Here is a 16,473-nt window from a genome sequence, read left to right on the forward strand (position 1 = left end):
GACGACGGAGCCACCTTCCGAGTGCAGCAAGCCGAGTATCCGCTCGTCATCTGCGAATGGGGAGAGGAGAAAACAGTCGTGGATGATTAGCTGTTTAGTCGCCCTAGGGTTGAGACTTATTTAATTAATATGAATTAATAGAGGGCATGGCATTGATGACGAGAGCAAAACGTTTGCCAACAGTGGTGGAAAAAAGGTGTTTCGTGCTGGGATGAATAATTGTTTTATGAGCATGGAGCGAACTGGTTTACTAGAATGAGTGGCCGACCAATTCACTCCATGCTCGATATTGCAATATATGCATATATATAATTAGCTCATTCCATCTTGAAACCCGCTAGCACCATAAAAAGGGCAAGCGAAATCTGATATTAAAATGAAATGAAACGTCATTAGGAGAAAATATGAATAAAAATATAGCTAAATGAAAACAATCTATTTTTTGAAACAATTTTTTAAAACTATTCGCTACTTAATAAACCATATCTTATATTGTTCTCTTTATGGTTTATCAAGTGCCCAAAGTGTATCAGTTATCCATTATGGGGGCAATGCAACAATTCTGTATTCAATTCAACAATTTCAGAGTGTAAAAATCATTCTCATTGACCATGATTCGAACACATATCCTTCGATGTCCGGCCGAGTGCTTTAGCCAGTTAAGCTATCGATACGTCCGAAATTTATTATTCTTGGAATGGGTGATTTTGTCTGCGTCTTAATCTTTATACAAGTATGACCACTTGAGCTAGAGATTTACGCTATGTTGTATTTTTAGAGGATCGCCGAAGCGAATCGAAATCTGTCAACTGATTTGCATATTATTCTGTGCTTTCATCATATATTGACAGAATGTAATTGTTTGCAACATTTTCCTTCGAAGTGCATTTTCAATACAAATTATCTACAATTAACTATGACTGATTTTTTGAAAGAATTACTTAATGATGATACTATTTGTTATTGAAATAAGGTGATAAAAAGTGAACAAAGAAATTGCTCGTCAATCGCCCAATCTTGGTAAGGGCAAGGGTACAAAAAACCAGGTAAAACAGGTATTCAGAGACAACCCTCCCATTTTGTTATTTCTGACGAGAAAGTGGAAAGATAAAATGTCCGTCCTTCAGCCCTATCGTGCTAACACAGCTGCAGCTGCTAATGACGAAACCGCCACTTTGCAAAGAAGAAGTGCTGGAGTCGCTGGAAGCAGAAGTCACTGTTTTTATCCTTTAAGTAACTCATTAGAAATTTAGTCCGCTCACTCTGAATTGACAGTTGAGCCATAGGTATTTACAACGACATCGCGGTTCCGCCAATAAAAGAGAACTAATAGAGGGAATCAGATGTGTAACTTACCTAGAATTTTGAACGTCCGGAGGGATATGCGAGGAAAAACAAAAGAGTCAGGTCCAGGGAATTTGACAACATTGAAAAATCATTCTGTTAGACCTCACTGACAAATAACTACCAAGAGATTTTGGGGAATCTGTAGGTGATTGCAATTGGAATAAAGGCAAAGAGTGGTAGCCAGACTTTGGCATTCAAAATTACCTATCCATTATCTTTCGAACATTTTTTGGTCCCTTTAGAGCAATTTCCAGCACTAGTCCGCTCATTTTTAGCAAATTTTCAATTCTTTAAAAGTATTTGTTACACCTTCAATCCTTACTCTCCAACTCTGATATTATATCATCACGGGAATGTTGAAGAATCAAATTTGTCAGCTCTACGGATGATTATGTGTGTTCTATCGAGCTGAAATAACAGAAGCAAAAATTTGATTCACCGGTCATTGCTGCGTTAAACGTGAAAAACCTATTTGCGTTCCTCGCGATGACACACTTTGTGTAACTTCTTGCTTCCCTTTTTCGCGCTTCGTCACCCAGTGCCGGAACCTTACCCCTCCCACTTTTCTCACTTCATGATTGAAAAATCAATGTCAGAAGTCACCCCTAGTAATACTCTATGGGGATGAACGAGTTAAAATACTGATTTTCTCCTCCTCTCCCGAAAAAAATAAATTCCATCAATTTCAACCTTAAAAGGACTAGCAATGAAAAAAATTATTTTCCAGACTGATGTAATGACAGTGTACTCGTAATGAGAATCGTGAGTGCAGTTGAATAGAGCGTTACCAATGCAAGTGAAATTGTTGATAGAACATTGATGGAAAGTTCGAGAGATGGAAATGTTGATTCCCATTAATCAACTTTGACTACGACTTGCACAGAAGCTACATGGGGAGTAGTTAATCACAATTACACTGTATTCCACTATAGACTCACCAAACTACATTTTTAATTGCTGTATTATTAAGAGTCCTCCCCATGGACTGTAACTTTGACGAGGTGGAATGACTCGAGGTCCCGATGAGCGTAGATATGTGCTATTGAGGCCAATGATATTACGGGTGGCCATATAAAAGATTCGTCATGCCAAGACTCTTTTACGGAAGGCAACGGGAGACCATCTAAATCATTTCTCCATTGAATATTAACAAATAAAAATGTAATATAATGAATCTTGTACAAGGTCTGTAGGGTGGTTGTATATTGGTTCATTTAATCAGTCAATTGGTGTAGTAGTTTTGCAGTGCACACCCTATATATGTACTTCTGTTTAGTATTATAAAATGATATGATGATTGGTAAGAGACTCTCTTGGCACGTTAGCTAAAGCGAACTGAAAGTTTAAATATATGTATGAGTATATAATTCCTCAAAGAAAATAAAATTTTCAATCGATAGACTGATAAACGGTTACTTATGTTCCAGTAGTATTGATCAATATATTTAATTTCGGGAAGGAATACCGTAAATAAAAATGAATTGTGCATTCAAATTGAGATATGATATTGTGCATAAACCGGGACAGGCAGCTGTGTCACACACCTCATTATAATAATCAGAGCAATCGACCCCCGAAGGTTGGTTTTGAGAGGTGAGAGTAGAGTTCAACCCGCACCCAAGGCGTGTGAAATTCAAACATTAAGGGCGGTCCCTTTCTCTCTCCCAGATGACTGTTTCCCAGCTAGTTCTCGCAACCAGAAAACTGTCACGATTGGGTTTTATACGAGTTTGTCCGAAAGCATCGCACGGGATACGACACAGGACCTTCCAGTAGCCGAACTGGATTACCGCGTCGCCCATACACTGGAATGCGCGCCTTAAAATAAACCCGGAAGGAAAGCGAAGGAAAGCCAAGAAGGCTGCCCCAAACGCTAGGAAGTGCACCCGCCCGATCGGTCCGCCCTGAAGAGGAGAGGGAAGCTCTGTGACTCCCTGTGGAATTGAAGACAAACCTGGGACACTGGAGACGTTTCTAGGGATGCGTAAACCATGCGGGGAGGGGCGTTGCAAACATTGAAACAAGGAAACACGGATTCAAGGTCATTTCGGATTTGACATTGGGTGAAAATCCCGAAGGTTCTTCTCCACGGATTTTTCAGTTCGCCGCGCGCTCTGAACGAAGGGAAGAATCGGCGACGCGCTTCGGTCTTCGTCGAGGAAATCGGCGGTCGTCCGTCATTTGCGGCCGAAGAAAACGCACGGAACATTCTTCCCATCCGTTGTTTTTTTGTCCTCCCTCTACACCTCGTGGATAAGATTGGAGGACGAAATTGGGTCGCCTGACTTAATACGGGAAAGCGCTGCGAGGGAGGCAGGAGGAGAGGGGGGGCAAGTCTCGGTGGGAGAGAAAGGAAACTCGTCCGGCCCAACGGAAAGATAAAGTCCCCACGCGCCGAAAGAAAATAAGGCGTCAAATTCTGAGAAACCGGGATGCCTGTGCTTCGACGGCTCCGGGGGGGGGGTCTCGGGAGGGTCGATCGCTCAAGGAAAAACAGATGGTGAGTCTCGCGGGGAGTGGATGTGGGGGACAGGAGGTGAAGGGACGAGGGTAATCTGTGGAAAAGGAGAGTGAATGCGTGTCACGGAAAGGGGACATTAGGACATATCATAGGGTGGATGAGGAAGAAGAGGGATGGGACGTGAAATGAATACGAGAGTCGCATGAACTAAGACTGGAGAAGGACACCCCCTACGGCGAAGGAAAGGGATTCTTATAACACCGAGAGCGGGAATCGGGTGCCAAATTCAAGGATGGAGGTGTGATAACTTACCACGGATTGCAAAAAAGCGGATTTGCGGGAGGATGAGGGAGAACTTTTCCATTTAAGGGAAAGGGAGAACTTTTTGGCGCGATTGATACGGAGCAAATGTTTGCTTTGCTTTAATTAACACTGGCATTAGATACCAATTTTTCGGAGTGGTGATCCCCAATATAAGCGTCGCGATTCCAAGGGATGGAGGGTATTTGCCGGATGACGTCAGGGTACGTCTGGGTGAAACTATTAAAGGGACAATGAAAAGTGATAAAATAATTAATGATAGCAATTAATTAATAAAGAGCCAGCGTAGATTCCTAACGAGTGCTAAGATTTGTTTCCAATCTGAGGACCCGGGTTCGATTCAGGGTGAAGTCTTGGTGAGCACTCTCAGTTTTTCCCAATCTGCGCGAATTTTTCGGGGACTAGATCCCTGATGTGTCAATTTAATAATTAGGGCATCTGAGTGAATTTAATGCCACTTTTGATACCCTCACTCCTCAAACATTTGGTTTACTGGCGTTTTCATTATTCCATCAACGGTAATTGGCAAATTTCTTTGGCAAGTTTGGTCAACCCTGACTTGTGAATTTCATACAACGTGAGGTGAGGTACAATGCCCTTACTTACCAGTCAAATTTTCGAATAAACTGCCGTGGTTTGGTGTTGGTTATTTTTCATTTAGGTTAAAGTCTTTAAAATGGAATAGTAGCGAATGAACATTCGTACCCTAAAAATAGTTCAAACAATGAATTAGAATCGTGTGATTTTATTTCGAAGTAATCAGCATGAAAACTACTTGCAATATTTTACGGTTAAAAGAATTAACTTCAAAGGCTTCCGAGTAAATCTCTATGGGCTCTCATCGGAGATGAATAACTTGACCCTGCGGAAGAAACGAGAGAGATTCATTCGGAATATACATCGGCAGATGACCAGATTTTTAATTTACACACTCATCTATTCATCCACTACATCTATTCATTTAATGGAGTTTACGGCTAATTTTCTCTAAGAAGTACCTCAAAGAGGAGAATGAAATACATTTAATGACTAATAGAGTCATTAAACATTAAGCATTTAGACACTTTTCCTCTGGATCAATGTTTCTTCATCAGCGATCGGGAGAGATCCAATGCTCTCCAAAAAATTGAAATAATTTGGGATGAATTCTCTGGTTATCAATTCCAAATAGCTAAGTTCTCTTTTAAAGCAAAAGTAAAACTTGTTCAAATACCGATATCGTGCATTGTAGAGCATGAACTTAAAATCTGAGATAAAGATAGCCATATTGATATTTACTACCATTGCAAAAGGAGGAATGCCTCCAAAGTCGACCAAAGATTGAGACACTCTTTTAGGAGGGGCTGCAGTAATCATCAACTTGCTAGGAGAGCCAAACTTTCGATAGAGCACGAAAGAAATTTATCTAAAACTTTCCCTTTGGTCGTTTAGTGGGTCTATATGTAATGTATTCTGAATTTAGGGATGTTTATTTATTTAGCAATATTCAGAAAACAGTACATTTTGGCCTTTAAATCGGACACATTTACAAACACCCAAGCCCAAGGTGGAGGAAATCCCAACCAGGCGGGAATCAAACCCGCAACCCTTGGAATGGCAGACTAGGACGTTGCCCCGTCGCCACCGGGGTTGGCAAGAGATTGGCAAGAGGTTTGAGATAGGCATATGATTAAGGTTACTGATTCGAAATAAAGCTCAGTGTAAGGATAACATCTTAAATATTTCTTGGGCTAAGGAAGAGAACTTAGGCAAGTTTTCTTCTCTTAGATAACTTGTAGGTTATCATTTGCCGGCAGCTGCACTGTGTGGTGTCCACTGAGATTATTCGGCTTGCGATAATTTCGGCAAGAATAATTTTGGCGCTGACTTTTAGAATAATGGTTTTCCATATGCTTGAAAAATAAATCAGGAAGATAAATAGGTACACATGTTGGCAAAATTTAATTATATTTTTTAATCAAATACTTTGATTGATTAATATCTACATTTGCAACAATATCCACCCATCGCCGTGATCTGGTGGATATACTAGAGTTTACTATGAAGCAAATTGACTATTGCACGAAACAGGTAACTATTAAAACCATAATTCCAGTTAGAAGCACACCTATTCTCCAGCAGGTGAAACATATTCGGACCATTGAGCACTGGTGTTTTTGTTGAAGACATATGTGTTTGCATATTACCGTATTTTCTCATCGATAACGATCATCTTATGAATAACGCGCACCCAGAACTTGGTAGTTATTATTTGTAATTTGTAAAATTGTATAGACATCGTGTACCCAGGGATTCATAGTTATCTTGAACGTGTATAGATGCCGCGCATCTGCATTTACACACACACATACATATATATATATATATATATATATATATATATATATATATATATATATATATATATATATATACACATACATATATATATAAGATGCTATCCTTACACTGAGTTTTATTTCCAATCAGTAACCTTAATCATATGCCTATCTCAAACCTCATGCCAATCTCTTGCCGACCCCGGCGGCGACGGGGCAACGTCCTAGTCTGCCATTCCAAGGGTTGCGGGTTTGATTCCCGCCTGGTTGGGTTTTCCTCCACCTTGGGCTTGGGTGTTTGTAAATGTGACTATTGTTATCATGGATAATAGTCCGATGTAAAGGCCAAAATGTGCTGTTTTCTGAATACTGCTAAATAAATAAATAAATAAACATCCCTAAATTCAGAATAAATTACACATAGACGCACTAAACGACCAAAAGGAAAGTTTATATACATACATATACATATATATATATATATATATATATATATATATGTATATGTGTATATATATGTATATATAGTGTGTGTAAAAATACTTCTATATTTTGATTTTTTTCAATTTTCATTATATAACGCACATCATTTTTTCGATTATCTGAACATTTTTGTATAGATAACGCACGCGTTATCGATGGGAAAATACGGTATTCCTATGAAAGCAATTTTAAATATCCTACAGTTTAAGCTGTATCCTTTCAGGTGAGATAAGGAAAATGGAACAGCTGTCACCGTTAGATATAAGCATGAATTATTAGAGTTAATCCAATAGCAAACGGTGGACATATTTTGTTATAAGCTCCCTTCGGAGTATGAGTGGGAGAGGGTATGATACCTATATTCGACTAGCATTTCTTTATTTTTGCAAAAATACAAATTAGATTCCTCTCAAAAAGGCGATTCGTTTTTTCGTCTTAATTGGTGTCCTTAAATTGATACGAAGGGACCTATTTTCGAATTACCTTCCTCTCTTGCAAGTTTCTCCGCATTCCGGTTCATAGGCTTGCAACAATCGAGCCTCCGACTTGATTAGAAACCCCAAATATAATTATGGGTCCTATACCGTCACTTCGTTGGCCGACGGCACCACAGGTGTCATTTATGCCAGTGGTTTGTTATCCCATATGTGTAAACGATATCTTGTTTCGAAAATACGCATCCAATAGGCCGATTTTCCGATCCAGTTGGTAGGGGATAAGCTCAAATTGACCTCTCATTTACAAGCTATTTGGGTCAAATGAAAATCAGCAAAACTACGAGAACAGATGAATAATTTTAACCATTGGCTTCAGCGGAAATGCTGAATGAACATATAGAGCCTATCTTGTTTTATTTTTTGAGTTGGATCACGGTTGCACAATATCGGACCAAGTGGCCAGGATACGTCCAATCTAACAGATCATCGTGTGCAAAAGGTATCAAAACGTTAAATTTACTTCCTTACGTCAAATTATTTTCTCTTAGGTTGGAGTTATACACAAAGTTTTGCATAAGTCAGGAGTTTGAATCTTTCCTATAACATTCGTACTTACTATGCCGCTAACTCGAAAACTTCGGATAGTTGTGAGTGCTTCATTTATTTCCATTACTGGCTTTTACAGGGAATATTTTGAACAATTAGTCCAGGCGTTAGGCTTTGGACTACTGACCAGAGGTCCCGGGTTCGATTCCATGGAAAGCCTCTGTGGGCATTTGAAGCTCCAACCAAGCTATGTGATTTTTCCGGTACCAGATCTTCTTGGGAAACCATAAGCGGCACAGGGAAAGGAACTGGCCCCCGTACCCTGATGTGTGAATTTCCCCCGCCGTCGGGCTTAGTTCTACCAAACCGACCTTTGGGTTTATTCCTGGTTTTTTTTTAACCTGAGCGAGTCTGAGAGAAAGACAATGATTTCAAACGAATTTGGATCACGATGTAGCCATAGTTGGAAGTCGGATTACTTCTTCTTTTGGCTTTGTCTCAAGAAAAATATATGACAATACTATTGAATGTGAGGCTTGAGGATTTATTTTCTATTTTCAACTTTCCGTCATTCAAATTTCAATTTCAACCAATAACGAACATAGACATGGCGGTAAATCCGGGCGGAGTGGGTGGTACCTTACGGAGGGAGTGGTACCTTACCTCATTGCAGAAATATATGAATGCATTTAGCCATATCTACTGATTTCGAAACAACAGTTAAATCCACTGACAAATGATTTAATTTATTTATTAAATAACCTCATCCATCTCATTATGCATTCGAACGATTAAACACCAAACTAGTCGCCATCGATCACGAAGAACAGGCTTAGGAGAAGAAAAATTTTGCCCAATGTTACCATTAGAAAAAAAGCGACAAGGATTATTAAAAACCCGACAAAAAACCATTTTGGCGGAGCCGTAGGAAGATTAACGCTGAAAAATCGTATTCCCATTAAGAGGTCATATACGAGAGAAGCGGTTTCGAAACCATTTCCTGCCGCGGCCCGCAGGGGAAACACGATACACCGGCCACTCTTCCACTCCCTTCCCACCGCCGAAAGGTTTGTTTCTCCAAACCACTTACACCCGAGGGAGGTGAAAGACGCCGTCAAAAAAGGAAGCAATGTCATAACCCCCTGTCGGTGCCGGCTGGCCCACGCGTGGGACAGCCTTGCGTAAAAAGAAAAAAAATCTCGAACCCTCTCGATCGAGCGCGGCACTTGTCCCCCTCGCCACTCCCACCCTCCAGCATCCCTTCCGAGTGACAGTTCCTTTCTCTTATCAATTCCAGAAAAACCAGCCACACCTCGACCCGTACCCCACCACTCTCGGAGTCACCGCGAGTCAACTTCCGTTTTTGTGCGGACGACTCGAGGGCGACGCGGGCGGAGACCGACGGACCGGCCGGTCGGGGCGCGTGGGGGATGGGTCCTTCCTCCCTCACCGCCGCGGATGGGCATTCATTCCTCTCTCTCTCTCTCACCCACCCGCGAACCCGCCCCCTCCCACTCAATCCCCTCTTCTCCTAGCTCGATCGTTTCGATCCTCCTTCCCACCAACCACCCCAACCTTCCCAAACCACCGCCCTCTCTTCGCTCCCCCCTTTCCCGAAAACGCCCCCTCCGCACCCCGCCCCGCCTTGCTGCGGAAATCGAGAGACCGACCCTACCGTGATCGCTCTCGAAGACGCGGGAGTGAACGTTATGTTCACACCGAGTGGGGGACGGATGAGTGGGGGACGGATGGGTGGGGGAGAGCGGGGGTTACCGGAGAGGAGAAAGGGGACGGGGTGCGTGGAGCAGGGCATCGTCGCCCTCATATATAAGCTGCTGAGGTGATGGAGTCATATCATCATTCGTTCACGGCACAGCAACGAGGGTGGCTGAGTGATTGGTTTGTTGGTTGGTGGCGGATCAAGAGGAAGGAGACCAGCACGCAGGGGAAGCAGGACCACGAACGCTCCCACGCTTCTTCACACACACTCCTCTCCCCGCTGAGGCGCAGGCCCAAGGCCGCAGAGGCAGCCCGATCCTGAGAGTCACAGTTGGACTACAATACAGTCGAGTGCCGTAGGATTCGAAAACCAAAGGTGCAGTGGATTAAAATATTTCTCTCTCAATACGCCAACAGAATAATGTGGCATTCCATTCAAAATTTTGAAAGATAAACAGTAGCTTTGTGGTATTCATCAATGAAGGTACTGCAATACTTGTTATAAATCATGATCAGGCTTACAATGCTTTGGTATCCCTTGTGTTGATGATAAATAATTAAAGCTGATTCATGAGCGCAAAATAGCCTGCACTAAATAAATGGCTAACTAGCTAAATAAATACCAAATACGCAATAAGCACGCGTTTATCAATGCAATACTTACACATTTTGGATAGGCTTAATTTGAGGAATCAAACTTGTATGGCAAAGAACCTATTGACTCAATCTCTCATCATCCAAACCGATTCTAATGGGTTTCAATCAAATACACGTTTGGTCGGGAGGTCTTTACGGGAACCGGTTCGAGGGGCATACAAAAGTTGCCCGGAGAACCATTGTTATTCGAATTTCGCACATAAATACCAATAACTTCAGGGCTTAATACGATATTATTCCACAATCACCCTTCATGCACTCGATGAAATTTACTTTCCGAGGCTTGAAACTTGATGGGATATCAATAGAAAGAGATAAGGGTGTGAATAACTTAAAAAAATACTTAACCAGACTCTACATTATTTACACTAAAAATAACTAAAAGGATAACTGCTGATGAAAGTATGGAAGAGTAAGAGTTTTATTTGGTAATAATTCTAAATCTGAAGCGTTATCAACTCCTTAACGTATAAGAATCCATTTACTATTAAGGGCAGTGCGCATTTATTTTCTGCCAATCTTTTACTGTTTTAATAATTAGGGCAAAAGTATAAAAATAATAATCATCCACCGACAGGCATATTATTTCTTTTGAAGGAGCATTATTAAAAGTTCATTGGCTCGCGTATAAATAGACCAATGTTACTCTTTGTTCAGATAAAATTGTTCTGGAACCTAAAGGTTCATATGAACTTTACCGTTGGCCAATGTGAAAATAGGTTCGTTATTAGCCTGAGGGGTTTGAATGCGTAGAAAATGTGCCCTTTGACGTTTAACGTTTCGAAGCCTGAGTATTTGAAAGCTGTCTTGTAAAACTGATAGTTCAGAAACAATCCATATTGAAAATAGTAAGACGGACATGTTTTAAACGTAAATTGTAATTTTTATTACAATGGAAAAGCTAAACCTTTCTCTTATTCATTTAAATGGAACTTCATTCAAGAGTCAGCTCATTTCACTAAATTAGTTAAATTTAGATTTATCCTATATGAAAGCCCTTCTTTTTAATTGGTTACTTATACGTACATGCTTGGAGATAATTAGTCACAGAAGTGATTTCAAGCATGGTTATTTCTTCAAAACTAAGAGAATTCATGGGATCACAAGAGCTCATCAGGATTTAGATATAAATCACCCAATAACTGCTGCACACTCTATTTTTCATGGGAATCATTATTACACTTCCTCAATTTGTGGTTACCTCTGAATGACCCCCTCCATGAGCGAGCGTCGCTTTCACTGCATGGAAACTTTCCTTGCAACGAAGCATAATAATACATTCTCTTCCTGCTTCCCGAAGCTTAATATAATCAAAAGCATTTGTGATTTTTTTTCAAGTAACGTTTTACTGGTTAAAATAAAACCCTGGGAATATAGGGCCCAAAGTAATTTCCCAAGTTCGTATGACTTTTTAACTGTCTATATCCGAAACACCAAAGCTATGTAAAATAATCGTTTAATTGGAACGAAAAATAAATCATGTCGAGAAATCGTAGAGAAAAAGGCAACAGAATAAGAATTAATTCTTACCTGGTCACTGCGTCGTAGCCACTACCTTCTGCCTGCTTATAAACGTGAAGTTCAAGGTAAGCAGAATATGATGGAAGTATTAGTGTAAGCGCATTGATGACTAAGAAAAAATATATGATTTCGACGGAGGACGATGGAGGACCGATTCAAACTACAAAAAATTGTTTTTAACCTGCGAATAAGTTTTTTTAAGAGATTCCTACCGGGATAATAGAGTTTTCCGGTAGTACAGTCCTGTATTTTTCTTATGATTCTTACAATCATGGGGTTAATAACTTTTATTAAAAAAACACCTTAAAATTAAACGAATTTCCTAACTGAACTCGGATAACTAAAAGTAAGAGGCGTATTTATCAAATATGATTTCTCTTCCACGGTTTTTTCCAATGAGATTCTCCTGTTCCTTCTACTTCAGATGAGGCTGTACGTCCTTCTTGCCGTGGCTGTAGCCATGGTACATGCGGACCCCATGCCCGTCAGACCGTCCGCTGGCCGGGGAGAGGTCAAAGTGGACTCGTACCTTTACCGACCCGATGGCCGCGGTGTGGGCTCCAGGGGCATGGCTGCCCGCCTCGGCTACATGGGCATGATGATGGGCTACGGCGTGAAAGAGAGCAACGGGGAAGGTGGGGACATAGGGCAGCAGTATGCGGACCAGCTTCGCGCGAACGGCGCTGCGGCGGCCGCGGAAGTGAACAATGCCGCGCTGGGTCTCCAAACGGGACATAACAATCGTCTCTCCGCCCCCCTCGCTCAAGCCGGAGATATTTCCCGAACGAACCAAGCCTTTTCTTATGGCATTAAGAATGTCGTCGCAGGAGGAGGTGCGGGAATCGAACACATCGGCGGGATCCTGGGTCCAGACTGTCCGGAAGCAAATGCCTTCGCCCTCGGAGCAGGGAATTCCCAATTTTCGAACGCCGTGAATTTCGCGCATGGTGTGGATTTGGACGGATATCAAGGCGGATTCGTCTCTGATTTCGGGATTGAAGAGCAGGGATACCAACTGGATGGCTTGGAACATGCGTCTGCCATTGCTGCGGGATCAAGGATCGAAGGTGGTTCCAACTTTGGGGGGTTGTCCTTGACAGCTGGAGCCGGACACGCGGGTGTGCAAGGCTTCTTAGCCGGAGTCGGGAATCAGGGTGCTGCAGCAGCGGCCCGTGTGCAGGCACAAAGCGCTCATCAAAATTTACTCTCACAAGGAAACGCAGGCGGGCAGGCTGTTTTGGGATCTGGAAAACTTGCCGTCCAAATTGGCGGTCAAGGGGGGTTGGAAAACGGAGCCTCTTCCGCCGCAGCTTACAGAGGTTTTGAGAATGTAGATGGATTTTCACGCTATGCTACCAATGTAGATTATTCTGGACAGGGAGGATTCTTAGGACAAGGCGTACAGGATAGATATATGGCCAACTATGCAAAGGGCTTCGCAGTTAATAACGGTCAGGGGTCCTTCCAAACAGGAAAAGCTGCTCCCTACGTCATGTATGATGAAGGTATGCAGATGAACGAATACGTGACCAGATTCGGCAAAGGGGAAAATGTGAGGTATGCCGGATTGGCTGCTAGCGTTGGCTCAGGTGGAGCTGGCTTTAACGGGGGCAAAGGTGACTTTTCGCTCGGCGCTGGATCCCTAAATAGAGGAGCTAGTTCTGCAGCTGGATTCGGATACCAAAGGAAAAACTCTGGGTCTTATTTAGCGCAAGGCGGGGCTGCTCAGTATGGTGGCAATGTAGAACGGATAGCTTTCGGTGGGATACAGACCGCATCTGCATCTAAACTCAGCGGAGGACAGTCCAACCAGAACTTAAACTTCGGATACGACCAGGGCAGAAAAACGCTTGAGTCCTCCGGGCAAAGGATTGCGACGCAGGGAGGGTACTCAGGCGCTTCAAGTGCGGGATTTAGCGGGGGCTACGTAGCAGGGGGAGAACAGGCAGCCGTTGCTAACGCTGGTGGTGAAGGCGGATATTACAAACAAAGTTATGGTGGTTTCCAAGGAGGGCGAGTGGGAGAGAGCGCGGGAGGATCCAATGCTGCTGAATTAGGCACTAGAGCAAATGGAAATTACGGTTTTGCAGCTGTGGCAGGCTCATCGCTGTCGGCCCAGAGAGGAGGTGAATCTAAGGAGTTCGTGGGATTCGTGAGTGAGGGTGGTCGCGGTGGTGAATACGGTAAGCTCGAGGGATATTCTGCCGGCCAGGGGCGGCAGGATAATTACGCTGGCTTGGAAGGGTCCTCCGCAAGAGGAGGGGGGTTATCTAGCGTGTCATTGAACTCCGGCGCTGCGGAGAAAGGCGCTGAGGAGTTCAGGGTCGGATCGTATTCCTCAGGTTACAGCAATCAAGGTCGGGAGGGAGTAGTGGCAGGTGGGCAAGGCCAGTATTACATCTCTGGCGCGCAGGATGAGCGCAATGCTGAGAATAGTGGATATTTCGCCGCATCGGGTGGAAGTCAAGGGGAGCAAGCCGGAGCGAGAGGTTCAGGTCAATTTTTCGGTTCTGGAGCTTTCAGAGGCCACGGTGGCAGCCTCGGCGCCATTGGGAATTCATACGCAGGAAAACAAGCATTCGGAGGCTCTGTATCCGGCTTTTCGAGTGGTGGATTGAGCTTTGCTAGTGGAGGTCGTTTTGCTCAAAAGGCATCCAGCGCGTCCGCAGACTTCTCCAGGATTCGGTATGCTTCTGGAGCAGGGAACTCTGCAAGTTTCGCATCCCAGAGCTCTGCTCACTCTCAAGGAGATGGTTCTGCAGTCAAGCATCTGGTCGTCGCAGACGGATATGAGGATCAATACTATGTAAGCATGAGTTTAAAAGTATTATTATCATAAGCCAATGTTCGCAATAATACAACTATTGAATTCAAATATGACAATGAAGCTCAAGGATTTGTTGCAAAGTAGAATATCAAAATTACCTCTAGTGACTAGTTTACTAGTCACTAGAGGTAATTTACTAGTCACTAGAGGTAACTAGTTTAGTAGACTAGTGTGACTAATTTTTTTGAAAGAATAAGTCATTATCATACTAGAGTATTTTAATATTAAAGTCGCGATTAGCCAGCAATTTGGTGCAGATATAGTCTATATATCGAATGTTTATCTCAATGCACAATTATATACAAGAAGTCCTATTAGAATGATAGTTTTAAACTCGTGGTTGTTTTCTACACTTATTTAGGGAAATAATTTTGTAAACCGGTTTGGACGCTAAAAAGTACTTTGGATAACGATGTGATAACCTCCAAGCCAGTTAAGTATTTTAATATATATATGAGTCGTGAATAATATAGTGTTTTCTAATCTTCGTGAGTATATTACACCAAGTCATAGTGCTAATACTGATTCTATCAACTTAGGATGCATCAAATAAAAATACCCGGTTTGAACAAATGCGGGCAATGCCATTGACAATGCTTAGCTAAACCCAAATTACGTGAATATTATGGGTTCCAGGATTTAACTAAGAAACTGCATGAGGCAGAGGGAAAGGAACTTGATACCCCTATTTTGAATGCACAAATATTTAAACTACCACGTTTAGTACGAGTTCAACTATATATATATATATATATATATATATATATATATATATTCCGCAATATAAAAGTCATCTAATAACTTATTAAACTTGTAGTAATAGGAAGTCAAATGCCTCCGACTGAATCAATACTCGGGAAGGAAATACATGGCCTTGAGGCTGAAAACATTGTTTTTTTACAACTGAATCAAGATGAACCCTGAAAGCCGCCCAATAGGTGTGTTGGCAAGGGGTTTTAGATCAACAGCCTTCAGAACGAAGTGGATAAGTGTTCGAGGTTTTTCTGTTGTTTAGCTCTGTTTTTCTCGTGATCAAGAATCGACCGACGTAAAAAAGAATCACTAAATCTATTGGTGTTGTAGTCTACCCCCCTTATTTAAATTTGATGGTCCATTAAGAGGATATTAATTGGGAACTCAATGCAGATTTTAATTCCTTTACGTCTTTCCGAAACAGGGTCACCCCAAGTATCACTTTGAGTATGCTGTCAACGATCCACACACCGGCGACATTAAGAATCAGTGGGAGTCCCGAGATGGGGACGTGGTGAAGGGTGCCTACAGTTTGCATGAGCCAGACGGTACCATCCGCACCGTGGAGTACGAGGCGGATAAGAAGAGCGGTTTCCACGCCGTAGTGAAAAAGAGTGGCAAGGCACTGCACCCGAGCGCGCACTGAAGAACGCTGCCGCCCACTCGCCAATGAGAATCGTCGGCTGGAATCCGGCGACCGACCCTCAAGATGAAATTTCTTCTGGTTATTTCACTCGTGAGATCCATGGTTACGCCCAATTCTGGGCCAACTTCTTTCATTTTTCGCGTTCGACGGTGAAGTTCGACACAAGTTTTGTTTGCGACTTTTGAATTAAACCAAGACACTTTTCACCCAGCTATATTCAAATCACAAACATCGTTCATACATTATTCAATCACGTGAAAAATCATCGACTCATACTGTATAAATAATGACATCTCATTCCTTCGATATTCAAGTAAGAAAATATGAGACTGAATAGTGTGTTTCAGGTATGTAAATATTACGTTGGTCACTTGAGTCATGTATCACCATATTCCATCATCATTTTATAAATATTTCATGTCGATAAAATTGTTAGA

At 42.3% G+C, this 16,473-nt stretch overlaps 1 protein-coding gene across 1 annotated transcript; it reads left to right on the top strand.

Annotated features, from left to right (window-relative positions):
- Nucleotides 1-8,520: 8,520 nt before the first annotated feature.
- LOC139692105 (spidroin-1-like) lies at nt 8,521-16,036 on the top strand. Its single transcript, XM_071590140.1, has 3 exons — nt 8,521-8,526; nt 12,235-14,616; nt 15,815-16,036. The coding sequence occupies exons 1-3, from the start codon at nt 8,521-8,523 to the stop codon at nt 16,034-16,036; spliced, it is 2,610 nt and encodes an 869-aa protein (XP_071446241.1).
- The last annotated feature ends 437 nt before the right edge of the window (nt 16,037-16,473 follow it).

The sequence above is a fragment of the Hetaerina americana genome, unplaced genomic scaffold (genome assembly GCF_022747635.1).
Source record: "Hetaerina americana unplaced genomic scaffold, ioHetAmer1.1.p SCAF_4, whole genome shotgun sequence".
NCBI classification, from domain to species: Eukaryota; Metazoa; Arthropoda; class Insecta; order Odonata; family Calopterygidae; genus Hetaerina; species Hetaerina americana.